The sequence below is a fragment of the Saimiri boliviensis genome, chromosome 11 (genome assembly GCF_048565385.1).
Source record: "Saimiri boliviensis isolate mSaiBol1 chromosome 11, mSaiBol1.pri, whole genome shotgun sequence".
Taxonomy (NCBI): Eukaryota; Metazoa; Chordata; class Mammalia; order Primates; family Cebidae; genus Saimiri; species Saimiri boliviensis.
The window spans coordinates 102,866,867-102,894,281 of record NC_133459.1 but is presented as its reverse complement, the minus strand read 5'-3'; the positions used below and the strand labels follow the sequence as shown (position 1 = coordinate 102,894,281).

The 27,415-nt window shown below is 42.2% G+C and overlaps 1 protein-coding gene across 1 annotated transcript in view; it reads left to right on the top strand.

Moving 5' to 3' along the window:
- The first annotated feature begins 7,692 nt into the window (after nucleotides 1–7,692).
- Nucleotides 7,693–27,415, top strand: part of FNDC7 (fibronectin type III domain containing 7) — a 30,463-nt gene continuing 10,740 nt past the window's right edge. Inside the window, exons 1-9 of the mRNA XM_003933387.2 lie at nucleotides 7,693–7,830; nucleotides 8,340–8,358; nucleotides 12,263–12,517; nucleotides 13,284–13,544; nucleotides 17,070–17,327; nucleotides 21,240–21,494; nucleotides 23,644–23,901; nucleotides 24,762–25,016; nucleotides 26,196–26,450. Coding sequence (XP_003933436.2) covers nucleotides 7,756–7,830; nucleotides 8,340–8,358; nucleotides 12,263–12,517; nucleotides 13,284–13,544; nucleotides 17,070–17,327; nucleotides 21,240–21,494; nucleotides 23,644–23,901; nucleotides 24,762–25,016; nucleotides 26,196–26,450 — 1,891 coding nt within the window. The 5' untranslated portion in view covers nucleotides 7,693–7,755. The remainder of the gene's footprint in view (nucleotides 7,831–8,339; nucleotides 8,359–12,262; nucleotides 12,518–13,283; nucleotides 13,545–17,069; nucleotides 17,328–21,239; nucleotides 21,495–23,643; nucleotides 23,902–24,761; nucleotides 25,017–26,195; nucleotides 26,451–27,415) is intronic.

Sequence of the window (27,415 nt, the reverse complement as noted above, 5' to 3'; positions counted from 1 at the left end):
GCATGGTGGCACGTGCCTGTAATCCCAGCTACTCAGGAGGCTGAGGCAGGAGAATTGCCTGAACCCAGGAGGCGGAGGTTGCGGTGAGCCGAGATCATGCCATTGCACTCCAGCCTGGGTAACAAGAGCGAAACTCCATCTCAAAAAAAAAAAAAAAAAAAAAAAAAGGAAGGCTGACACTGTTTGTTCCTTTCTGTGTGTAGTGGTTCTTTCAGAAGCTCTTGTAAAGCAGGCCTGGTGGTGATGAATTCTCTGAGTGCTTGCTTGTTCACAAAAAACTTTATTTTTCCTTCACTTATGAAGCTTAGTTTGGCTGGATGTGAAATTCTTGGTTGAAAGTTCTTTTCTTTAAGGATGTTGAATATTGGTCCCCACTCTCTTCTGGCTTGTAGGGTTTCTGCTGAGAGATCTGCTGTAAGTCTGATTAGGCTTCCCTTTGTGGGTAACCTGACCTTTCTCTCTGGCTGCCCTTAGTATTTTCTCCTTCATTTCAACCCTGGTGAATCTGATGATTATGTGCCTTGGAGTTGCTCTTCTTGAGGAATATCTTTGTGGTGTTCTCTGTATTACCTGGAGTTGAATATTATCCTGCCTTACTAAGTTGGGAAAATTTTCCTGAATAATATCCTGAAGCATATTTTCCAGCTTGGATTCATTCTCTTCGTCACATTCAGGTACACCTATCAAGCGTAGATTAGGTCTTTTCACATAGTCCCATATTTCTTGGAGACTTTGCTCGTTCCTTTTTATCCTTTTTTCTCTAATCTTGTCTTCTAGTTTTATTTCATTGAGTTGGTCTTCGACCTCTGATATCCTTTCTTCTGCTTGATCAATTCGGCTGTTAAAACTTGTGCATACTTCACGTAGTTCTCGTATTGTGTTTTTCAGCTCCATCAATTCACTTATTTTCCTCTCTAAATTTTGTATTCTTGTTGACATTTCATCAAACCTTTTTTCGAAGTTCTTAGTTTCTTTAGATTGTGTTAGAACAAGTTCTTTTAATTCACAGAAGTTTCTTATTATCCACATTTTGAAGCCTGCTTCTGTAATTGGAACACACTGGTTCTCCATCAAGCCTTGTTTCGTTGCTGATGAGGAACTGGGATCCCCTGCTGAGGAAGAGGCGTTCTGATCTTGGGTATTCTCAGTCTTTGTTGACTGTTTTCTTCCCTTCGTTGTAGATTTATCCATGTGGTCTTTATAATTACCGTCTTTGTAATTAGGTTTCTGAGTGGACGTCCAACTTACTGATTCTCAGCGCCGAAATCTGAGCAACCCACTGCGCCGACTAAATCAGCGGCGTTAAGATTGATGGTGGTTTTCTGACTCTGCACCAAGAACCGATGCTCCGAGGCGCCGGCAAAACCGCCTCGCCGGTCACAAGAGTCGCGCTGGCGACCCGTGGGGCTCCTCCGCTGGGAATCTCCTGGTGCGTGAGCAACAAGAATTCATGTGAAGGTGTGGTGTCCTCTCGTTCTTTGCGTTTTCACTGGGAGCTACAGTCCCGAGCTGCTAGTGATCAGCCATCTTGGATCTCTCTCCTGTTATGTGTTTTAAATTCCGCCCTTGGCTAATCTACCTATGCACCCAATCACATTCATTTATTCATTCATTTGTGTGGTAGACTGCCAACTGATCCCCAACAGAAATTGCTGGCATGTATCATTAGTCTCTTCTTTTCTGTCTCCTCTCACTGAATTCTGCTGCTTAGAACTTTGATGTGATAGCTGGAACCTTATCTTAGACCAAACAGAAGGAGGGCCTCATCCTAAGGATGGCAGACTAAAGAGGAAAAAGGAGCCTGGGTCTCTCAGGACTCCATGGAATAGAATTGCCATGCCACTCCTGGAGGCTTTGCCTCTACTGTTTTATATCAGAAACTTGTGGTTAAGCCACTGTCATAGGTTTTCTGTCCACTCTCAGCAAAACCTAATTCTAACTAATCACAGATTTGATATCTGGAATTGCACACCAAGAAACAGAAGCAAAAAGAGTGTGTAAGAGCTTAGTGAAGGAGGTTGTGTGTCAGGAAGCATGGACACAATGTGTGGGCTGGAAAGTGCATGATTGGTTTTTTTTTTGTCTTTTTTTGTTCTGTTTTTTGTTTTTTTGTTTTTTTGTCTTTGGATGATTCTTGAATGTAGCATCCTCACGTTTTCTCTCTCTTCCAATCCAGACTCTTGTCTTTATCTTTATTTTCAGTCCCTCTCCTGGCCTTTGCATTATTTGCTAATCTTCAATTTCCTGGTATTACCTTATTAGTACACTAATAACGTTTAAATGGACTTACTCTTGTAGCTGTTTCCCTGCTTGGTTATCTTATCTCCATTCCCTTCAGTATCGAAATTCTTGCATTCACTGCTTTGCAGAATCTCAATTCTGAAGGGAGAATTTCAGACAGTTGGTAAATTTAGTCATTCAAAGCTTTAAAGTAAATTCATATTACAAAAGAAACTGCCTTATTTGCATTGTTTCCCAATGGAACAGTTCAGTGATAAAACACATTACCTATTTTGACAACAAAGAAGTTGTCATTAGCCAGAAATGGTTGCTAACACAATAATTATCTTACCTAATTCATTTCTTAAAATCATTGTACTTCCACACCATTGTTTTTCTGCCTTTCCTGAACCCCCTGGGTCCTATAAAACACATGTCATCAGATTACACCATCTACTGTCCTTCAGTTGTCTATATCATCCATACCCTAATATTTTAATGCTTACAGAGTTTAATAGATGGTGCAATACCTCTTTCACCACTCTTGCCATAAAGTGATTCCAATATCTATTGGACAATCTTTCCAGTACTCAGACCTCTCAATTTTTTGACCTCCTTACCTCCAATGATTTTTTTCCTTCATCTGCCAGTTCCCATGGTTACATCACAGACCTGCCCATCATCACTAACTGGCACTTTTCCAAGGTTTCCATTTCAAGCATCCCATTCTCTAATCACCGATTCCCATATTTCCCACTTACTTTCTCTAAGATGCTCTCCAACAATTCTTTTTTTTTTTTTTTTTTTTTTTTTTGAGATGGAGTTTCGCTCTTGTTACCCAGGCTGGAGTGCAATGGCGCGATCTCGGCTCACCGCAACCTCCGCCTCCTGGGTTCAGGCAATTCTCCTGCCTCAGCCTCCTGAGTAGCTGGGATTACAGGCACGTGCCACCATGCCCAGCTAATTTTTTGTATTTTTAGTAGAGATGGGGTTTCACCATATTGACCAGGATGGTCTCGATCTCTTGACCTCATCATCCACCTGCCTCGGCCTCCCAAAGTGCTGGGATTACAGGTGTGAGCCACCGCGCCCGGCTCCTTGTAAATACTCTTAACTCCCTTGCTGCTGTATCCATCACATTTGTCTGGTAATACCCAAATCCAAGTTAGATGCAACTCTCTGTCTACTCAAGCGACTGAACATGATTGATCCTGTTTGTGGTCACCCCCTCCCCCGTGCCCCACTCGAGGGGTTTATGCTGTCTGCCTCTGGAACTTTGGGTTTCAGTGAACAGGAGAGTGAGTGCTTCTTTAAATGTTGTACCCTAGGTGCCTCTGTTGCCCTCGTGGATGCCTTGGTATACATCCAGGTCCGCTCCAGAGTTGTCCGGAATCCAGGCCAGGAGCACTAACATTCGTTTATCCGCCAATCACTGGCTGTGGGTGGCCCAGGGAGCAGGTATGACTTTGAGGCAGGCAGCTTTCATGAGCCAAGGGCAGGCCTGCAAGAGATTCAACTGGAGCTGTCAGCCGCCAACACTCCCCGCTGCTGGGGACATGATGCACAGGCTGTTCTAACCAAGCTACTCCCCTCCTCAGGGCTTTTGCACTTCCTCTTCCTTCTGCCTGGATGTTCTTTTCCTAGCTTTCCAAAGGATTCACTCCTTCACTTCCCTTAGGCCTATGCTCAAGCGTCCGGTAGCCCGAGAGGTCTTCCCTAACAGCTGTATATAAGCTAGAACTCTATCCTTCAATATTCTGTCCTATCACTCCGCTTTTTCTTCAGAACATTTAGCAACACTTGACATATGTAATTACGCTAGCTGCTTCGTTTGACCTCCTTTGCTCAAGTGCATGCTCCAAGAGGACAGGGTTCTGGTTTGCTTGTATCTCCCGTGTCCCAGATAGTTCTTGGTCTTCATTAGGTACCAATACGTGAACATATATTTGTTGGGTAACAAATTGAAATGTCTTAAATTCATAGTAGTCAGCTCATAAGGCAGAGTGGTTTAGTGGAAGGAGCTTAAGGTTTTGGAGTTAGACTGACTTTTGAAAACAGCTTTGTTTAGATAGAAGTAGCATGTAATAAATTGCATGTATTTAAGGCATAAACTCAAGACATGTTTACATAGATATACACTCACAAAGCCATCACCATGATTCACATCATGAATGTATTTTGAATCCCCAGGAGTTTCCTCTTGCACTTCTGTAATCGCTCCTTCCTGCTATTCCCCATCCCCAGGTAAGTATGGATTTGCTTTCTGTTTTTTTTTTTTTGAGACGGAGTTTCGCTCTTGTTACCCAGGCTGGAGTGCAATGGCGCGATCTCGGCTCACCGCAACCTCCGCCTCCTGGGTTCAAGCAATTCTCCTGCCTCAGCCTCCTGAGTAGCTGGGATTACAGGCACACGCCACCATGCCCAGCTAATTTTTTGTATTTTTAGTAGAGACGGGGTTTCACCATGTTGACCAGGATGGTCTCGATCTCTCGACCTCGTGATCCACCCGCCTCGGCCTCCCAAAGTGCTGGGATTACAGGCTTGAGCCACCGCGCCCGGCCTGCTTTCTGTTTTTAAGAGTAGTTTGCATTTTCTAGAATTTTATATAATTGAGTCAAACCATCTGTATTCCTTTTTTTGTCTGATATTTTTTGAGATTCATCCATGTTTTTCTGTGTTCCTTTTTTTGCTGAGAAAGATTTCATTTGTTTATTACTTACTTTGGCTGACAGACATTTGGTTTGCTTGCAGTTTGGGGATTATTAAAAATAATGCTACTGTGAATATTCTGTATGTTTTGCATGGACATTGCTTTCATTTCTTTTGAATCAATACCTAGGAGTGAAATGGTTAGGTCATTTAACAGGTATGTGTTTAACTTCTTAAGAAACAGCCAAATTATTTTCCAAAGTGATTGCACCATTTTTCATTCTTACCAGGTATGAGATTTCTGGTTGTTCCACATCCTTGCCAACGCTTAGTATATGCAGTCTTTCTAATTTTATTGTTTATTTATTTTATTTACTGCCTTACTTTTTTTTTGAGACAGATTCTCACTGTATTGCCCAGCCTGGAGTGCAGTGGTGCAATCATGGCTCACTGCAGCATTGATCTCCTGAGTTCAAGTGATCCTCCGCACTCAGCCTCCCAAGTAGCTGGGACTACAGGTGTGTCTCACTACATCCGGCTAATTTTTTGTACAGGCGGAGTCCCACAGTGTTGCTGAGGCCCTTCTCAAAACTCCTGGCCTCAAGTGATCCTCTCGCTTTGGCCTCTCAAAGTGCTGGGATTACAGGCATAGTTCTATGACTAGCTTCTAATTTTAGACATCTAATAAGTATGTAGTGGTATCTCACTGGTTTTAATTTGCATTCTGTGGGCTGGGTGCAATGGCTCATGCCTGTAATCCCAGCACTTTGGAAGGCCAAGGTAGGCAGATGGCTTAAGCCCAGGAGTTTGAGACCAGCCCCGGGCAACATGCTGAAACTCCATCTCTACAAAGAATACAAAAATTGGCCAGGTGTAGTGGTACACACCTGTGGTCCCAGCTACTCAAAAGGTTGAAGTGCAAGGATCATTAGAGCCTGGGAGGTCAAGGCTGCAATGAGCTGTGATTGTGCCACTATACTCCAGGTTGGGTGATAGAGTGAGACCCTGTCTCAAAAAATATATATATTTCTTGCATTCTGCTAATGACAGTGATGTTGAGGATTTTTTCCTTTATTTTCCACGAATATGTCTTCTTTTTTGAAGTGTTTGTTCATATCTTTTGCCCATTTTTTTCCTTTATTTTCCACGAGTGCCTTTATTTTCCAGGAGTATGTCTTCTTTTGTGAAGTGTTTGTTCATAGCTTTTTGTCCATTTTATATTGAGTTGTTTTCTTATTACTGGGTTTTGAGAATACACACACACACACACACACACACACACACACACAATACAAGTCCTTTATAAGACACATGATTTGCAATTATTTTCCCCCAGTCTGTGGCTTATCTTTTCATTCCCTTAATAGTGCAGAAATTCTTCATTTTAATGAAGTCCAATTTATCAAATTTTAAAAATGGATTATACTTTCAGTATTGTATATAAGAAATCATCATCTAACTCAACATCACAAAAATTTTCTTTTATGTATTTTTTCTGGATGTTTTATAATTTCAGGTGCTACATTTAGATCTATGATCTATTTTGAGTTCTTTTTTTAATATGGTGTGAGATATGGATCACAGTTTATGTTTTCTGCATATGGTTATCCAGTTGTTCCAGCACCATCTGTTGAAAAGGCTATTCTTTCTCCTTTGGGTAGCCTTGTATCTTTGTTGAAAATCAATTATCTATATACGTATGAGTTTATTTTTGGACTCTCTGTCCCATTGATCTATTTATCTATCTTCATGCCGATACCATCTGGTCTCTATTTTATTTTAGCTTTATAATATATCTTAAAGTCAGGGAGGGTAAATCCAATTCCTTTTCATTTTTTGCAATCCCATCGTGGTTGAAAGTAGAGGTCAGACTGATGCATTTTAATTCAAGTTTGATCATTTGATTCTTGTGTGATTTCAGACAAGCCAGTTAATTATGATTATTACTCATTTATGTACCTGTTCATTGTTAGAATAATATATTGTAATTCTTAGAGTAAATGCTAATTATTATTAAGAGCCTGAACTAGGAAGATAGCTCTGGAAATAAAAGGAACTAGCCAGGCACAGTGGTGCATGCCTGTAGTTCCAGCTACTCAGAAGGCAGAGGTAGGAGGATTGCTTGAGCCCAGGAATTGGAGGCTGCTTGGCAAAAAAGCAAGGCCCTGTCTCTCTAAAAAAAAAAAAAGAAAGAAAAGAAAAGAAAAAAGGAAAAATTTACTGAGATAGTGAGAGGTCCCTAGTGAGTATGTTACATTTACCCACACCCTGTACCACCTGCAGTTCCAGTACAGGTGCAGTACTGGAACTGCAGGTGGTACAGGGTGTGGGTAAATGTAACATACTCACTAGGGACCTCTCACTATCTCCGTGCAGGGACATGCTCCTGCCCTTTCATCTTCCGTGTTGAAGTTCTGCAGCAAATTCTTCCTGGAAGCAGGGCTGATCACTTACTTTGAACCAAAAGTTAACAACAATAAATAAAGGTGAAAAAGAAAAACAAAATTGGTCAGGATCCCCGAGTTTAAAATAATTATTCTACCATATCAACAATTTTCTGTACAGCTCTCTAGAATTTTTATTTAGACAAATTGTTTTAAAAAGAAAGACCTTCTACATATTACTTTGAAACCAAGGTTACAGTAGCTTTTTGGCCCGGTTGGCGTGGCTTTCTCCAACTCTCCTCTTCTTTTCAGTCTTTGAAATACCTGTCCCTGCCAGTCTCGAAGTGCCCCTGGTTACAGGTCAGCCCCACACTGAAGGGGAGGAGCTACTTCCTAGGGTCTCTCCCCAGCATCACAGCCCCACATCCCAGCGACCAAGGGTGTTATATGCCTGGGGGCCAAAGAGGACCCTGATTGCTTTGTTTTGTGCCATGTGAATATTATGTTCAACAGGATGGCTGGTGGACGGGAGACATGTTTGACTTTGATTGGATTCATTCTTACCTGTCTTAAAATGGTGAGTTCATCATTCCAACTACCTGCAATTATTTAGGGGAAAAAGGAAAGACACATTTTTTTTTCTCTCCTTTTTTTGAGGAGTTGGGAAATGGGGAGATAGAAATCGAAATAGTTTTGGTTCGTACCCAGGTTGTATATGTTTGCGTGTTTGAAATTTAATGCCATATAACAGAGAAAGCAAACAAGATTATCATTATATTTTAAGAACAAAGATTTTTGAAAAATCTGTCAGCAGCTACTGACTTGGTTCAATAGGCAGATTCAAAGGGAAAAAAATGAAATAGTAATGGGATCTGCCTCCAGCCTCTAAATTCTATTTAGAGTTGCTTTGTGGTAGATTTGGGTGCTGGGAAATGATTTGTGCAGATAAACACTTGTGTGGATAGAAAAACTGCTCACATTAGGTATAAACATGTGATTAATTTATTACCGCTTTTATTCATGCTTTACATTTGCTCAAGTGGTATTTTTCTGTATGGTTCTAATTTTCTAAACTTTCTTTTTCAGGTTGCTTCATTAAAATCAGGTACAATTTTCTGACATGCAAGTTTCTCTTCCTCATATTTGATTTTAATTTCCTTTGTTAATTCACGGGCTACCTGAAATGTAAAAGATAGATGAGGAAAAAAAAAATCAACATTTTCTGAGCACTCACTGTGTGCTAAGCACTATATTGGGTCCTGGGGAGATGTTAATTGGTAAGACAAATAAATGGATTGAACTTGAAAGATAAATCTTTATAAAGTGTTCTTACTGAGTACTGTAATGTACGGAGTCATGTAGGCATGGATTTTCTCATATACAGTTAGCCATGTGTGAAATATTACAATGATTATCATTTCATTAAGATATTTAGCAGAGTCTAATTTATATAAATGTTCTTGTTTATCTTCTGGGGAATTAAAGGGAGAAATTAGAAATGTTAGATTTGATTAAATAGTCAATATTCCCTACTTTAAAAAGGGCTTTATACTTCTAATATTGCATATTTAAAATATAGACAATAGTCACTCAGAGCTGAAAGGGGACCCTCTTTTAAAAATATTTGATCTCCATCTTTCTTGAGTAGATAACTGAAGGCAAAAGTAATTTCTCTAGAGGCCCCTCCCAGCTCACTTGTGGTATAAATCTAAGTATCTGCAAAGGAAATTTATTTTTAGGAGGATTTAGTTTATCTGTAGGAATCACATAATATCAACCATGTCACCAATAAATTCTCATAGTGATTCAACATAAATTGGAACAATTTTTATTTATTATTTTGTCTACACCACAGAAAAGGAAGTGAAATTAAGACAATTTAAAAATTTGACATAGATACATGTCTGAGCCATGAAATTTCATAAAATTCATGCATATATAGTAAGTTTTTAAAAATTACTATTTCCTGGCCAGGTATCAAGGCTCACGCCTGATTATAGCCAAGATGGGAGGATCACTTGAGGTTAGAATTTCAAGACCAGCCTAGGCAACATAGCAAGACCCCATCTCTTTAAAGAATTAGTATTTCTTGCTTTATTCTTATTTACTTGTCTTATTCTTGAGAGATCTTTAGGATTAGCCAGGAAACTATAGGAAGGACTGCCTGGCTGTATACAAAGTGGCTTTTTAAATAAGTGGCCTTTGGGTGAACAAAATCTACCTCTGTTGTTTCTTACATGATTCCAGCATACCCAGGACACACCAAGCCCTCAGAACAGACCTCTTTTTGGTCCTCATAGCATCTACACTATTCTAGAGAAGTGGTGGGTCAGGCTAAGATACTGATGCTGCTGCTAACTGAGTTGTCCTGGCTTTCCAAGAGGTGGGATGTGCACACTGTATAGGAGGTTTCACTTTGGTTGCGTGTATTTTGATTCTCTTTGGCCTCTGGTGTTGCTGTGTATCTGTGTCTGGTCACTGGGGCCTTGTCGGCTCATTTAGATCTCTTCGAGCTGATAGAATGCACAGATGCCCAGATGCTGAGAATCAAAGGGTTTCATTTTTGACTGATCAGAGTTATTGGTTGCACATCTAGGGAATAAATTTTTCTCTTTCATGAGTCCAGTCAGTGGGCTAAACATAGAATTAAGAAAGAGTAAGGAAATGCTTCTACCTTATGGAGCCTTACACTCAAACTTCTCATCTCTTAAAGGGCAACATACTACAAAAGTGTTGATCTTCTTTCACTGTTGATGCTGGTCAGAGCCTGCCCTAAAACCAGATGTAAAACAGACAATCTGTCTCTCCAGCTTGTGTTTGTCCCACACTCCTCAGAATCCCACTTTCACAGGACCCCTCCATTGCAGTACATATGGTCTGGCTTTTCCAAACCTATCAAAATTTACTTATCTTGGCTCATACACAAACATGTGCGTGCACACACACACACACACACACACACACATACACTTACATATTTTCCAAGTGCCCTAACATACACTATTTCACTTAATCTTTACAACATTCCTAAAATGCAGATATTTTACATTTCAAAGTAAATCCTAACATGTAGGTATTTATTATCTGTATTTGCCAAGGAAGGTAGCAAGTCTAGAAGAGGTACAATGACTTGCAGGCCTTCACACACAAAAGTAATAGCAGGGCCAGGGTTCAAACCCAGAGTTCTTGAATCCAAATCCTTTGCTATTTTCCCACTACGCAACCCTGAGTTTCATTCTGCTGTATTGGCTTCCTGCATGATGACTTCCAAGCAAATGTGCCTCTCCTAGATCAATTCCACGAGGCCAGTTTTGTGGAGCCTGCAGGCCACATGACAGACATGTGGGGAAAGTCTGTGTCGTGCTAATACCTTTTAGATGCCTTTCAAACCACTCGGTGAATGCATGATCAACCTCTTGTGTCTGTGGCTAGTTTGATTGTCATTTTCCCAGGAAGTTAGTTTATTCCAGTGAACAGGACGGGTAACATAGGAGATAAGATTAAATGTGGAGACAGAGAAAACAGAAGGAGTTGAGAGACACTGGAAAATTAGAGGAAAGAAGGCATATAGCACAGGATAATTACCTGGGGGAGCAGAAGAGGGGTGTGTGTGTGTGTGTGTGCCTGTGTTAAAAGAGAGAGTGCCTGTTGGGCACTCCTTTCCGTTCCTCAGAGGAGAGAGGGAGCATAGCCCTTTCCTACAGAATTTGCTTCCACTGGCAAGTGGCTATGATGAGCAGGCCTGCGACTTTCCCTCGGTGTATATAACTGCCGTAATTTTCTTTCAATGACAAAAGAGACAATCCTGGGTGATGTTCAAGGAATGTCTGGCCAGGGCACAGAGGAGACTTTGTTCATTTTTGCAGCATGGTTATTTCTGAGATGCTGCCAAAGCTAACTCTCTGGGCTATTGGTACAAAAGAGAAGGTTGTCTGTATCACGCACATGGGGAATTGGCTCTGGGAGAAGGGGAGCTGATACTGGAGAATCACCTGTCTGTCTTTACTCCTTCTCCCTCTTTGTCCTATAGTTCTGCTTGTTTGTCTTCCTTTTAGTTTTGAATTTGGCATATAGTGATTTTACCCAGCAAGTGGAGTCCATTAAACCTGAAAGGCCAAATGCCAGTTTCAAATAAAACCCAGCTATTTTTGTTTGACCTTTTCTTCCATTTGGATCTCCTATATCCAAGACATTTTTGCCTCTATGAAACTTTGTAAAGTAGTCTATCTGATTACGGTGCTGTATCTCCTGCTCCACAATCCCAAGTGTAGGAATGCCTTGTGTCCCTGGCAAACCATAGCCTGGGCTGTCGCATTCTTGTGCTGAGGCAGATATTTTGATAGAGAAATGGGGAATAAAGTTTACTTTTATTTTATGTGAGAGAATCTGAGAATTCTTCCACTCTGACAATATAACATGAACGGAAGTGCTATCAAGTAATTATAACAAAGAACTCAATCCTCCTTCCTCCATTGTATTAAATGTTATCTGGAAAACGTGCAAAGTACATGAGAGAGTGACCACAGCCACGAGGCAGAGGTGGGGGAATGGAGATGGGTCCAACTGGAGACTGTGGGACGATTGTGGGACCCAGAGGGGAGATCAATGGCAAAGCAGCCTGCAAAATTCACAGAATGCCCAACTAGAGTAGAATCCTCTGGAAGAAAGCCTCTCAATTATTCTCTCTCTCTTCCCAGAGTTCTTTCCTACGTCAATACTTCCCATTCTTACTTAGCTGTTTTAAAGGTACAAAAAGTGCAAATTTCTCCATAGGCAACGGGGGAAAACTTTGAAATCCCATCCCTGAATGAGAGGGTTGAGCTTTCTAGATCTCTTCTGGAAAGTAGTTTTGTCTTTGTTTTTCTCTGTTTTTCCTTGATCTGGATAATAAGGGCAAAGCTTATGTCTGAAGGAAGGCATGAGAATGATTTATCTTGAAGAGTAAAATGATGAAAGAAGTCACCCTTGTAGGCATCTTGGCTAATGTATAACTCTAAAACCTCTTTCAGCTCCGGAAATACCCACTATTGATCAGGCATATTCAAAAATCAGCAACAGTATCACTGTAGAATGGGCTACAGTGCCGGGTGCCACCAGTTACCTCCTCAGAGCTGAAGATGGGGACAGAGTCATTGAAACCATGGTGGCCAATTCCCCAGGCACTGTGACGGGACTAAAGGCTGCAACCTTGTATGAAATCACCATCAGATCCATCAGCGCTGCTGGGAGAAGCCAGGCATCACCTCCAAAGCAGGCAAAGACAGGTGGCTGGATGGATGCTCATCCTCTGTTGAGTGTTTGCTTGTGACTTGGATCAGTTATTCTGGTGCTCCAAATGCAGAATGTGATTTGGTGTCACATGAGTGCCTACAATTCAGGGCCCAGAAGTGAAAGCTACCAAATGATGCTTTTTGAGAATTCAGCTATCTGTGGAGGAGGTGGCATTTAAATGCCAGATGCTTTGCTTTGGAAAATAAAGCCCATTTCTGGGCATCTTTGAAAGCATCCCAGCTTTTAAATCTCTGAAATAGGGATTTCTGGTGTTAACATGCCAAATGAAGAACACGTAGAAGGGATTTTGCTGCACTCTGACCATATGGCATATAGGTTAACAAAACAAATAAGAGCATTTATGGTTTGTCAGCAGCATTACTGAAATTGATTTGATAAAGTTGTACCTAAGCATATTTCTGACAAGTTATGTGTACGTTAAAATAGTGTGACCCGTCATTTCCCCATTGATTTATATTATGATTATAGGACTGTTTTATCTAATTTCTGACCAACTTCAAGTTAAAAGATATTTAGAGTTTCTCTGTTTCCCATTCCTCTGCCAAGTCATTTATATAATTGCTACACTTAAATAGCAATTATTTAATGAAACTCTGTTGTGAATCCTCTTATAAAGCAAATAACTATTGTATAATATGGATAGCCAACTGCAATTCACTTACTTCTAAATTTGAATTCTCCTCTATTGGACATTGGTAACACAAATGCATGTGTTTGTGTTTTTGTTTTTGTTTTTAGTGTTGGCTGCACCAATTCTAGAAGTAAGCTCTCCAAGTTCAGACTCCATTCTTGTGCAGTGGGAAGCTGTATACATGGCAATTGGATTCTCTGTGTCTATTATGCGAGCCAATGGCTTGGGGAGTATATGGAAAGAGAATACTACAAACACCTCCTTGACATTCACCAGTTTAGAAGCCGGGACTCTTTACACCATAAAGGCCTATGCATGGAATGCCAACGGAATCCCTGGGGACGACTCCACCTGCAATCAGAGAACAAGTAAGAACTCAGCCCATCCTCAGTCTTACTTTTGATTAATGAGGGGGGCTGTGCTTTGCAGCCATCAAGAGCAGTGTTACATGACAAGTGCAGAGCAGCTGGCAGCAGCTATTTAAATTTATTATGAAGTTATTTATAGTGCCTTGTCTATTTCTCCTTGGTAGTTTAAATGCTTCCTGCATGGATAAAGAAATGCTACTCAGAATGCACACAGCATGGCACCACCCTCGAATATCCAACTCAATTTCAGCATTCACATTTGACATCGCACAGAAGAAGATAATTCTTTTTAGGTTTGCCCATCACCCCTTGTCCCTTTCTGGGTTCAGGCCAATATAAGTAAGTATAAGAACTGGGCCAAATAGGAATTCATTTATTCAGCAGATATCGAGTGAGTGTGTGCCAACTTTGAGCTGGGATTGTTCTGCAGATACAGCAGCAAGCACAGCAAGGTTTCTGCAGGCACAGTGCTTGATGCTGCAGCGAATTCGTGTTATTCAGATCTGTTTCCCAAAGGTCTTAGCTTGGGTCTGAAGCCAGCACAGGGCTTCCCACTACTGCTCCTCCCGCTGTGGGGAATAGCTGGAGCTTGGTGTGCATTCTCTCACCGTCCCACCCAGGGGTCCCCCAAGCAGAGGACCCTGCAGCATTACAACTGGAGGTCCAAATCGAGCTGCTGGAGTGAGCCAAGAGAATGAGAGAGAGTGAGAGAGAGAGAGAGAGAGAGAGAGAGAGGTGTTTTTTTCTTTTCTTGAGGCAGAGTAAGCCATCCACTGGCAATGTAACCTTAATAGATAGGAGACTCTCACCAACCAGATTGGGGAGGACTCAGGAAGGGATGGAAAGAAGCCAGAAATGTTCTCTCCAATGTTCGCTACGTTTGGAGAGGTATGGAAGTCCCATAGTCTATGGGGTAGGGAGAAGAAAGGGGTTTGCCTATTATACTATTTCCCTAGGGAGGTAGTATAATCATAGCCCTGAGGTGATTCATGACAGGCTTGGATGAGTCAGGATGTCTGTGATGAGTCAGGATGTCTGCGACAGGTCAGTCTCCCTTGACCTTTTCCTAAGCTGGCTTGCTCTCTTTCTTCCCTTATCTTCCCTTCCCATTCTTCCCTTTCCTTTCCCTTTCACACTGCTTTTTTCTTTCCACATTTCTTTAGGGCCCACTGTGTGCTGGGCATAGGTTAGCTGATGGGAATACAAAAGCAAATACAGCATGATCCCTCCATTCAAAGAACGAATTATGTCAAAGGAGAGACCAGCAGTGAGTCAGCGTTTCCAGTTCCACCTGACCAGTGCTTTGCCGGAAGGCTGCAGACACAGCAAGGCACAGGAGGGAGCATCTTCATCAGGCTAGGGGACTGAGAGAGCATCCCACATAATAACTTGTTTCGGAAAGACTTCACCTTCATAGGTTTCTCCATGTTCTACAAAGCTTTACAGAGTGTAGATTTCACCTCTGGATTAGTTTCCTAGGGCTGCTGGAACCACACACTGGCTGGCTTGAGCAATAGAAATGTTTGGTTTTATGGTTCTGGAGGCCATGAGGTCTGAAATCAAGGTGTTGGCTAGGTTGGTTCCTTCTGGGGAATGTAAGGAAGAATCTGTTCCAGGCCTCTCCCCTTGGCTTGTAGATGGCTATCTTCACATTCACATGGAATTTCCCCTATACGTGTTTATCTGTGTCCAAATTTCTTCTTTTTATAAGGAAATCAGCCATATTGGATTAGGTCCCACACTAATGACCTCATCTTAACTGATTACATCTGCTATGACCCCTATTTCCAAACAAGGCTACATTCTGAGGGTACTGGAGGGAAGAACTTCAACATATGACTTTGGAGGGAACCCAAGTCAACCCCTAAAAGCCTGTTTGTCTTAGTTCTCTCCCATGCCCACTGTGGGAAAAGCAAGTTGCCCTAAAACACTGCACGTTATCCCTACCAGCCTTGGGCTCAGCACTTCCCTAAAGCAATCCTGCCTTTGCAGACAAGCTGACCATGGAGCGGGAAGGGGCCCGTCAAGCTGGCCCACAGGAAGCACATGGCAGGTTCCTGGCTTACAGAGAATGAGTTAGGTCTTCATGTCCTCAAAGAGGCCTTCCCTGTTTATCCAGATGTGTCCAGAGGATGCTGGTCTCTGCTCACAGACTGTCTGAGCAGTTTCCTAAGGGCTGCTGGGTGGGCGTTATTACAGCACAGATTCCAAGGAACCGAGACCAATTTCTCCTCTCCTCAGGCCAGGACACCTCCTTATGCTTTTTTTTTTTTTTTTTTGAGACGGAGTTTCACTCTTGTTACCCAGGCTGGAGTGCAATGGCACAATCTCGGCTCACCGCAGCCTCCGACTCCTGGGTTCAGGCAATTCTCCTGCCTCAGCCTCCTGAGTAGCTGGGATTACAGGCATGCACCACCATGCCCAGCTAATGTTTTGTATTTTTAGTAGAGACGGGGTTTCACCATGTTGACCAGGTTGGTCTCGATCTCTCGACCTTGTGATCCACCCGCCTCGGCCTCCCAAAGTGCTGGGATTACAGGCTTGAGCCACCACGCCCGGCCCCTCCTTATGCTTTTTAAATGTGGTAGCTGTTAAGAAAGGAAGCCATATTTTCAAGAATATGGGGTTAAGTGTTTAGGAGACACTAAAAGACTGCCTTAATATGTGAGTGTCACACTTGATACCTTCCTTCTTTCCTTTGGATGATGGATGGAAAATATTTGACATATCAGTAATAACATGCCCACGTGGCCCGTTTAGTCCTTCCCATTTATAATTTTATTTAATTATTTTTTTCTTTCTTTTTTTTTTAACATCTCCTGGTAGCTGGTATGTAGCTGTTATATGGTGAGGCTTTTTTTGTTTTGTTTACTGATTGATTGATTGATTGATTTAGAGACGGAGTTTCGCTGTGTCACCCAGGCTGGAGTGCAGTGGCATGATCTAAGCCCACTGCAACCTTTGCTCCTGGGTTCAAGCAATTCTCCTGCCTCAGCCTCCCAAGTAACTGGGATTACAGGTGCACACCACCACGCCCAACTAATTTTTGTATTTTTAGTAGAGACAGGGTTTCACCATATTGGCCAGGCTGGTCTCCAACTCCTGACCTTGTGATCCACCCGCCTCAGCCTCCCAAAGAGCTGGGATTGTGGGCATGAGCCACCTCACCCAGCCTCATGTAATTATTTTAACTACTTACTAAATAGTATATTAATTTATTCAAAATATGCTTTTTAGCACCTATAGGTGTTAGGCATTGATCTTATTAAATCTATTTATATATGAGAAAAAAATAACAAAAAGCGTTAATATGGTCAAGGTCACACAACTTATTATGGGTTTGCTTAGTAGGAGACGTATGACCAGTTCCCAGGCATCATCCTAAATCCCAATTTTGTACTTTAAACACTTGTAATTATCCAACTCTTGGGTACCTTGTTCTCCAGGCTCTGCAACATTGTAATGCCAACTCTTACTTCGTTTGTAAGGTTACTACAAAATCTTAATTGTTTCTCAAAAATGTAGGTCCTCGGGCCCCTGCCAACATTCAAGTCTCTTTCGATAGTGGGGCTCTGAAGGCATCTTTTTCATGGGCACCAGCAGAAGGAGCTTTCAATTATACTGTGATGGCTTTGAGTGACTCTTCAGAGCTGACCTGCAGTACAACTTTGAGCTCCTGCACCATCTCTTCCCTCCAGTGTGGAACTGAATACCTGATTTCAGTTTTAGCAAGCAATGATGCTGGATCTAACAAATCATCTTCAGCAGTGACCCTGAAAACTGGTATGTAAGCAAGAATGAGATTGCTGTAGGGCTTGCAGCAGTGACTGCTGTAAGGGAGCCATTCACTGACAATGTTCCTGAACACTCTGGAAAAAATGAAAATGAAAGCCTGGTCTAAATGAAAGCATTGAGTTGGGCATTCTCATGAATTTGAATAATATTGATAGTGAAGCAAGATATTGTGCACTGCAACAAGCACTTTTTGGAAAATTAGAAGGCCTGGGTTTCTATTCCAGATCTTTCATTAATAGTTTTTTCTTTTTTCTTTGTAAAGCTGTGAAAATTCTAACATCTGGTTTGACTGTTCATGCAGATAACTGCCTCTTCTTTACATCATGTCTCATGACCTAGGTTTGGTGGGAGTTGCCATTTTTTTCAGATAAAGATAGGATATTTCTAGTTCTCAATATGTGTTTAGATATTTTTCCTTTTTTTTTTTTTTTTTTTTCTTTTTTTGAGACAGAGTCTTGCTCTGTCGCCAGGCTGGAGAGCAGTGGCGCAATCTTGGCTCACTGCAACTTCCCCATCCCGGGTTCAAGCGATTCTCCTGCCTCAGCCTCCCAAGTAGCTGGGGCTACAGGGGCATGCCACAACACCCAGCTAATTTTTGTATTTTTAGTAGAGTCGGGGTTTCACCATATTGGCCAGGATGGTCTCGAAATCTTGACCTCATAATCTGCCCCCCCTCGGCCTCCCAAAGTGCTGGGACTACAGGCGTAAGCCACCTCTCCTGGCCCCATTTTCATTCTTATCAGAGAGATAACAACATACACATGTGGAGGTTGACTCCTCTATTTAGAAATATCTATGTGTTTTGAGGATGGAAACTAACACTTAATGAAACTAGCACTTAATAAAGACCTACTGTGTCTCTGGCACTATATTATTTCAGTTATATCTTACTTAGTGAGGTAGATTCTATTATCTTCTTTTTTAGACAAGAAAATTGAAGCTCAGAGAAGTTACGTAATTTTCCCAAGGGCACACTGATAATAAGCAGTAGAGATGGGATTCAAGCTGCTCAAGTTTGCCTAATTTCAATGCTTAAAGCCAAAGAACATGTCGGCAATTACAATAATGTCTACTTTATTCAACAGTCAGTTATGTCATTCTAAGTTTAAAAAGCTTCTCAGCAGGAAGAAAAGGAGCCGTCACTAAACTCATAAGCTCCATTCCACAGGAAAAAAAAAAAAAATACAGCTATTCTCTCAGGCCCGAACTTTCTTATAGTTATATTAGATTAAGGTCAATCACAACAAACTTAATGATTTGGCTTCTCTTTTGATAACTATAATTTAATGTGGATGGTACATTAGAAGTGATTATGAGGACAGCATAGCTGAGAGTGGGGGAAGAGAGAAAAAAACACTTTCAAAAGCATAGCCGTTCTGAATTAGGCAGTTAGGCATTTAATGTAGGGGAGAACCGTGCAGTGTTTTTTAATCTTGGATGCACATTAAGAGCATCTGGGGAAGGCCGGGCGCAGTGGCTCACGCCTGTAATCCCAGCACTTTGGGAGGCCGAGGCGAGTGGATCACAAGGTCAAGAGATCAAGACCGTCCTGGTCAACATGGTGAAACCCCGTCTCTACTAAAAATACAAAAAAAATAGCTGGGCATGGTGGCGCGTGCCTGTAATCCCAGCTACTTGGGAGGCTGAGGCAGGAGAATTGCCTGAACCCAGGAGGCGGAGGTTGCGGTGAGCCAAGATTGCGCCATTGCACTCCAGCCTGGGTAACGAGCGAAACTCCGTCTCAAAAAAAAAAAAAAAAAAGTTCAAATTGAGTTTTCTAGCTGGGCATGGTGGCGCGTGCCTGTAATCCCAGCTACTCAGGAGGCTGAGGCAGGAGAATTGCCTGAATCCAGGAAGCGGAGGTTGCGGTGAGCCGAGATCGCGCCATTGCAGTCCAGCCTGGGTAACAAGAGCGAAACTCCGTCTCAAAAAAAAAAAAAAAAAAAAGAGCATCTGGGGAGCTTTTATAAAATCCCTATACCCAGGTCCCACTTAAGACCAATTGGAGTTGCTGGGAATAGAATCTGGATACGAATGGTTTGTAAAAGCTCCCCAGTTGATTCTACCATGCAGTCAGGGTTAAGTGCCATTGAAGTAGTCCTTCACACTTATGGGTCCAGGAGGTTCTAACGCAGCTTGTGTATAACACAGTCATGATCATGGGGATGACCTTGACTTATCAACAAAAGAACTATGTTTACAAAGTACTATGTGTTTCCTGGGGCCTAGAAATATGTAATATATTTTGGGAAGATTTCCACTAGAGAAGACTAAAATTTTTGAAGCTTAGCACTTGAATAAACCAACTTTATTTGAATTCATTCTTTCAGAAGATTTTGTTCCATCAATAAATGAGGCATTATGTGAATAAATGAGATATTGCCTTAACACAGAGAAACAGCCAATATTAACCGAATTAATCCATGCCTGTTTTTGACATAGCCTAGCATTTATTGTGTGAGATAAATTTTAGGACATCTCCTGGATTTGTACTGAGTTATACATACTATTTGATTGGTTCCTTATTCACAGCATCTAGTATGTTAACTCTATGCTTAAGATGCTCCCTGGAGGATGTAATGGGCATATGAATGTATTCTGTCATCCAGTGCATGAGAGGCTGCAGTTAGAACTTTCCAGGATGCACACAGTGGCTCATGCCTGTAATCCCAACACTTTGAAAGGCCGAGGCAGGTGGAGTGCTTGAGTCCAGGAGTTTGAGACCAGCCTGGGCAACATGGCTAGACCTCATCTCTACAAAAAATACAAAAATTAGCCAGGTATGGTGGCATGCACCTGTAGTCCCAGCCACTCAGGAGGCTGAGGTGGTGGATCACCTTAGCCTGGGGGGCAGAGGTTGCAATGAGCCGAGATCGTACCACTGCATTCCAGCCTGGGTGATAGAGCCAGACCTTGTCTCAACTTAAAAAATGATAATAATTAATTAATTTAAAAAAAACATTTAGGCTGGGCACATTGACTTACTCATGTAATCCCAGCACTTTGGGAGGACAGGTGGGAGGATCACTTGAGGTCAGGAGTTCGAGACCAGCCTGGCCAACATGGTGAAAACCTGTCTCTACTAAAAGTACAAAAATTAGTTAGGCATGGTGGTGCACACCCCTAGTCCCAGCTACTCAGAAGGCTGAGGCAGGAGAATCACCTCAGCCAGAGGTGGAAGTTACAGGGAGCTGAGATCATGCCACTACACTCCAGTCTGGGCAACTGAGTGCGACTCTGTCTCAAAATAAATAAATTAATTAATTTAAAAAATAGTTTTCTTAAAAAAAAACTTTCCATGCCATGGAGACTTTACATATAAACTCCTAGAAAGACCTCATTCCATTCCTTCCTACTTATGTGATCTCGGACAACTTACCAACCTCTACAAGCCTCAGTTTTCTCAATTGTAAGATGATAATAGTTGCTGGAAGAATTAGAGAAAATATTAATATAAAACACAATAAATGATGTCTATATTTTAATCTTTAAAACATATACTTCTGGGATATTCATTATTCTACTCAAGCCAGACTAGTTTCATCTCTGGTTGAGTCAAATATTTCAACAAATAATCTAACAATGAAAATATTCATGCCTTAAGATGAATATGAATCTCTGATGACCCATTATTTCAAACTATATTTCATTTAACAAGAGAATGTGACCGGTCGTTGAAATTTGTTGTAGTGGTTTGGGGCCTGTAACGTAGCCTTTGTTCCTATAAAGAAATGTTCTATGCTTCCAGTGCACAGTTTTGCATTTTGTGTATCACATTCAATCTGTCACAAAGCTCAGAGTTGCTGATTTGGGTTGTAGTGAAATCTTGGATAATTGCAAAGATGCAGAGAAAATCTCCTGAAGCAGTCTCATGATTGCTTATTATTGATCATTTCCTAGTTGCTTGTGCACCTGGAAGAGTGATGATCCAAGAAGAGCCCCCTGGCCACCTGTCTGTGACTTGGTCCGATGTAGATCTGGGTGACTACTATGTGGCCTTTGTGAAGAGTGATGATGGCTTGGAAGTCCACTGCAACACATCTCTCACTCAGTGCAATTTCTTATCTGAGTGTGGCTTCACGTATTTTATTAGTGTTTTTGCCTATAATAAGGCAGGGCAAAGTCCTTTGGGTGACATATTCAATTATACCACAGGTAAGTCCCATGTGATGCTTGTCAAGGGAGTTCTGAGATCACTAACCTCAGCAGCAGAATGGATCACCTATTGCACTAACTGACCTACCACCTGGTAGTCATTCTAGGGCCAACTACAGAAAGTAATCTCTTATCTCACATTCTTTCCAGAGTAGGGAATTTTGGCTTTGTGGACCCAAGCATGACAAGAATGCAAGGTTTAGGAGTGAAAAGAGGAGAAGAAATGTAGTTGTTCAGTCTTGCTCTGAGAAAATCCACTAAGGTGTACTCAGTGAGTGTTCTAGCATGTGCTGCGGCCAAAGAGGAGGCAGTGCCTCTGTTTCAGGAGGTCGCTTTTCCCCTGAGACCAAGACAGACATACAGTGGCCACGATGCTACATGGTATGGAGGGCTTTGGAATAGGACACCTGGGTTTACACCCTAACTTGACCACGAATTCATTCCTTCAGTGGGGACAATGATGTCCATCCACCTTGCTAGTTCCTTAGTATTCTCTACTGCAAAATGGGACACATCATGAGAACATGAATGTGAAAAGGTCTTGTATGTGATATAGTGTGATGCAAATATTTTTATTCGCATCGCAATTGCTGTTGCTATTATTCTCCTCCACTAGGCTTGCTTTTTTTTTTTTTTTTTTTGAGAGAGTGTCTCACTCTGTCACCCAGGCTGGAGTGCAGTGGTGCTATCTCGGCTCACTGCAACCTCTGTCTCCTGGTTGAGTGCAATCTCTTGCCTCAACCAAGCAATTCTCCTGCCTCAGTGCAACCTCTGCCTCCCAGATTCAAGCAATTCTCCTGCCTCAGCCTCCCAAGTAGCTGTGACTACAGGCATGTGCCACCACACCTGGCTAATTTTTTACATTTTTAGTAGAGTTGGGGTTTCACTTTGTTAGCCAGGATAGTCTCAATCTCCTGATCTTGTGATCTGCCTGGCTTGGCCTCCCAAAGTGCTGGGACCACAGGCGTGAGCCACCACACACAGCCTAGGCTTGCATCTTGTACAAGGCAGGAATTATGTCTTATTTTATTTATCTCTTCATCCTCAGTACTTATAATAGTGTGATCAGCATATGGGAGATGCTCAGGTTTTGAAGAATGAGTGGAGTGATTTAAAATTGAATAACTGCATTACAAAGAAGAATACTCAAATATAATTATATAAAAGTCTAGCTGAATTACAGTCAATTTTGCCAGGACAGGGGATCTAAATCATTGGCTTTTTCAGAATTTGGAATAAGAGGCTATTGACAAGATCCTAACACAGGAGGGCCCTCCAGAATGGCCTTGAACTGGATTTTGAAGAATGAATGGGAATGTATGTAGGCAACAGCATCCCAGGGAAACTCCAAACTGAATCAGACATTTGCCAATGGGGTTCTTTTAGAGTCTCTTAAGACCCACCTATATACGGTGGGCACAGTGGCTCATGCCTGTAATCCCAACACTTTGGTAAGTCAAGGCAGGCAGATCACTTGAGGTCAGGAGTTGAGACCAGCCTGGGCAACACGGAGAAACTCTGTCTCTGCAAAAAATACAAAAATTAGCCAGTCATGGTGGCATGCACCTGTAATTCCAGCTATGTGGGAGGCTAAGGCATGAAAATGACCTGAACCCTGGGAAGCGGAGGTTGCCGTAAGCTGAGATCACACCACTGCACTCCATCCTGAGTGACAGAGCAAGACCCTGTCTCTTTAAAAATAAACAAACAAAAAATTACATATATAACTATGATCCCCACCCCCTAGCTTTATTTGATTTAGTGTCTAGAAAGGCTGACAGAATCTGAGAAGTTAGACTACATAACATTTTGCCAGGCAAAAGAGGGGCAAGGCTTTCCAGCAATCTTCTCTGCATAGACAATGAGGGTGCACGTGGCATGGGGAATTGAGGAGTCTGGTGTGGTGGAAAGTCAGGGAGCACAGCTGAACCTTACAGCTCGTGATGGCCTTGAATGTCATGCTGAGGATTTACCCTCTATGCAGTGGCATATAGGCCAAGACTAGACCTGGACAGACCCGTAAGGGGTCACTGTAGACATTAGGGAGGGCAGTGGCAGAGGCTGCGGGCTTGGGAGGTCAGGACTCAGTGTCCTCCTGGCTGCATTGCTCTTGATGGGACCGCCATTTTCCCTCTGCTCCTGCTTTCAGCTCCCTGTTGCCCTAGTGACATAAACCCGGTGTTGGTGTCCAGTGACAGAGTTGAGATTGTCTGGTCTCCTGTCCGTGGTGCCGAGCTCTATGAAACCAAGGCTGTCGATGGGTACAATGTGGTTGAGTGCAACGACACTGCTCCTGCATGCACCCTTTCAGCTCTAGAGTGTGACACCAAGTACAACATCACTGTGTATTCCTTCAGTGAAGTCCGAGGCAGCAATATGTCATGTACTCCTCAGTTCATAACCACAGGTAAGGCACAGCTAGCATCCCACTCACTGGTGTCTGAATGATTCACCCCAGCTGTGAGCCTCAGGATGGGCATTCAGTGAGACCAATAAAAAAGTTAAATGCGGCCGGGCGCGGTGGCTCAAGCCTGTAATCCCAGCACTTTGGGAGGCCGAGGCGGGTGGATCACGAGGTCAAGAGATCGAGACCATCCTGGTCAATATGGTGAAACCCCGTCTCTACTAAAAATACAAAGAAAAAGTAGCTGGGCATGGTGGCACATGCTACTCAGGAGGCTGAGGCAGGAGAATTGCCTGAACCCTGGAGGCGGAGGTTGCGGTGAGCCGAGATCGCGCCATTGCACTCCAGCCTGGGTAACAAGAGCGAAACTCCGTCTCAAAAAAAAAAAAGTTAAATGCTGTTAATCAGTATTTGTGGGGACCAATAGACCCCCTGTTGTATGAAGGAGAGGCAGAGGAGAAGGCAGAAGAGGAAAGTGGAAAAAAACGAAAACAAAAGAGGAGACGGTGGGGTGAGTGGAAGGTTTTGCCAATGATTACCGCAGCCATTCGGTTCCTCCTATCTTTAAGAAGCCTGCCTGTACTCACACCATGAAGGTTTTTAGATGTGTATCTTATTTACTTTCACTTTTGGAGTTCACAATGCTCTTAAACATTTTCCAGCTAGTTCAATACTGTATGAACCCAATGTCCTATGTTCATGTCAACAGTTTTCCACACATAGGCACTATGATTTTGGCCTGCATACATGGCATGGTTGAAAACTATGATGATCTCATTGGGGGGTAAATCAGTTTTAGACCAAATGGCACGTGTGATATTTTTGACTCATGCTGTTTCAATTAATACTCTAAAATCTCTTAGCTCCTTGCAGTCCTGAAATAAAAAATGTGTCAAGGGATGCATTCTCCATGATTAACGTACACTGGCGATCCACTAATGATGACGCTACTTACACGGTGACTGCCCAGGGGGAGAAAGGACAGTATCAGTGCAGCAGCATGGGAGAGTCCTGCACCATGGGGGGCTTGCCCTGCGGCTCAGTGTTCTCTGTCACTGCTGTGGCTGAAACACAGGCAGGACGGAGCCTACCCAGCTACAGTGTGCCTCTGGAAACGGGTATGTAGCAACCACCAGCCTGAATGTTGACTTTGGTGGGGTCCTTAGGAAGTGTTTCAAGATGTGAACTTCCTTATTTAATCTACCCTCACTGCAATAGAAATACATTCAACTCAGAGACATGTCAAAGAGTCCCGGTCATAGAAAATAAAATTTTCAATATTTTACGGGTTCTGTAAAAATATCCTCAAGATTAGTACATCCATTCACTGGCATCAGAGAAGGAATACTTATGCATTCCTCAAAACATTTATTTGGGTTCATATTCCCCTAAGACATAACCTATCAAACCAGCTAACAAATGAGTAGCCACCTAAGCTGGGTTGTTACTTCTTTGGCTCAGCCCTTTCAAATTTTTGTCTTTAGAAAATGCTTTCTGACTTTCAGTTTCCTGATAGGTAACGGGGAGATAATGGCCTCATAGGGTGGTTATGAGTATTAAATTGACTAATGCTGCTTTGCACTCAGCATAGTGTCTGATGCATAGCAAGAGCTCCATAAAAGAAAACTATTATTACATCATAGCATTGTGTGTGAATGAAACGTGGCAAATCACTTCAAGCCTTTGGACATCACTTTTTTTTTTCTTATATATAGTGATATATAGCATTTTGGACTGTAAAAGTTGAAATACCTAAACAAAGAAAGCAGCAGTAGGATAGAGACCATACAAAATACTGCGTACATGAAGAGGTTAGGTATCCTATATTCTGGGTAATGGGTCCCTGAATAATCAAGATGACTGTGGCATTGTAGGCAGCTAAGAAATCAAGCCTTTATATTGGTGATGTCCTATGAAATTTTCAAGAAAGGCAAATTCTATGTAATTGCTAATGCTACAAAATGTTCTATTGGGAGGAGCGAATGCAACCGTTGCTTTGAAATTTGCAATCAGAATTGGTGAACATGGGGGCAACAAAGGATTTCTTTCTTATTCTGAAAAAAAAAACATGGTGGAAACTTTCAACAACCAGGTGCAGTGAATTCATGGGGAAAGCGCCCGCTCTACACAGTGAATGTCACATGACGCATCAGAGGAAATGAACAAAAGGAAATGGAAAGTTTGGGGAATGTAGGATATTGAGTGAAACACAGGCAACATACCATTCCTTGTCATTTCTCACGGATAATCTTCGAGGGAAAAACATCTCCAGTTCTTTTTCTTTTATCTCGTTTCAGCGCCTTGCTGTCCAACTGGTCTGACAGTGACTCAGATCACCCAGTCAGTGATCAATGTGAGCTGGACTATCGGGACAGTGGCTCAAACCCATGTTGTCGTTCTGGAGTCACACACTGGACAGTCTAAGTGTCACACTCATCAAAACCACTGCCTCCTGGGATGCATTACATGTGGCATCAATTACACGGTGACATTAAAAGCAATTAGTGCCACCGGGTTGGCTGCAGATTGCTCCTTCCAAAGTTATTTCTCTAGTAAGTGAATTCTAGCTCTAGAGTATCATTAGCCACTTGACTATTGTAAATCCAGCCTGTCCTCCTCATTTAAAAAGATGCTGCATCTCTACCTAGTTTGACTTACAAACTCAGATAACCTTCTAAAGTGGTTATAGTTTTCCCTTTGACTTAGAACCTCAAAGCTTCAGAGGCTTCTGTTGGTAGTTGGTGAATTAATTCCCCTGGTAACAATGTTCATGTTTGTTTTTTCTGAAGGGACCATGTATCTTTAGATGGCACAGCTACCTGCAACACAGAGTAACTCAGCCTCGCAGAGTTTACTGAAAGCATTAGAGCACACATTTTTTTTTTGTTTGCATTTTTTTCTTCTCATTATTGTTATGCTACTACCTCTCTTTTCTAAGCTTCTTCAGCTCCTTCAATGGTTTCTTATTTCAGCAGGCAAAGAGAGCAAAGACATCTGTCTACTGACAGTATTGTACCTCGTTCTTCACAAAGACCAAAACCATTAGGGAATAGCAGGGGAAGGTAAAAGCAGTGCAAGGTTACCAAATGAGATTTCTCTTGCATGATTCTAAACCACTGAAGTGGCTACTTGTAGCATGGTTTTGAAAAAACTTGTGAGGATGCTTCTCAGGCTTAAGGAGAAAGAGTACAATGACCAGTTACACCTGCCTGGGGCATGAGATGCAAGAGCTGGAATATAATGTTGGCATCCCAGAGGTAGTAGAGTCTTAACGGGGAATCAAAATTAGACAGGGCTTCATGGTTTTTTTGGTTTTTGTTTGTTTGTTTGATTGATTTGAGACGGATTCTCACTTTGTCACCCAGACTGGAGAGCAGTGGTGTGATCTTGGCTCACTGTAACCTCCACCCTCTGGGTTCAAGCAATTCTCCTGCCTCAGCCTCCCAAGTAGCTGGGATTACAGGCACCTGCCACTGTGCCTGGCTAATTTTTTGGTATTTTTAGTACAGACAGGGTT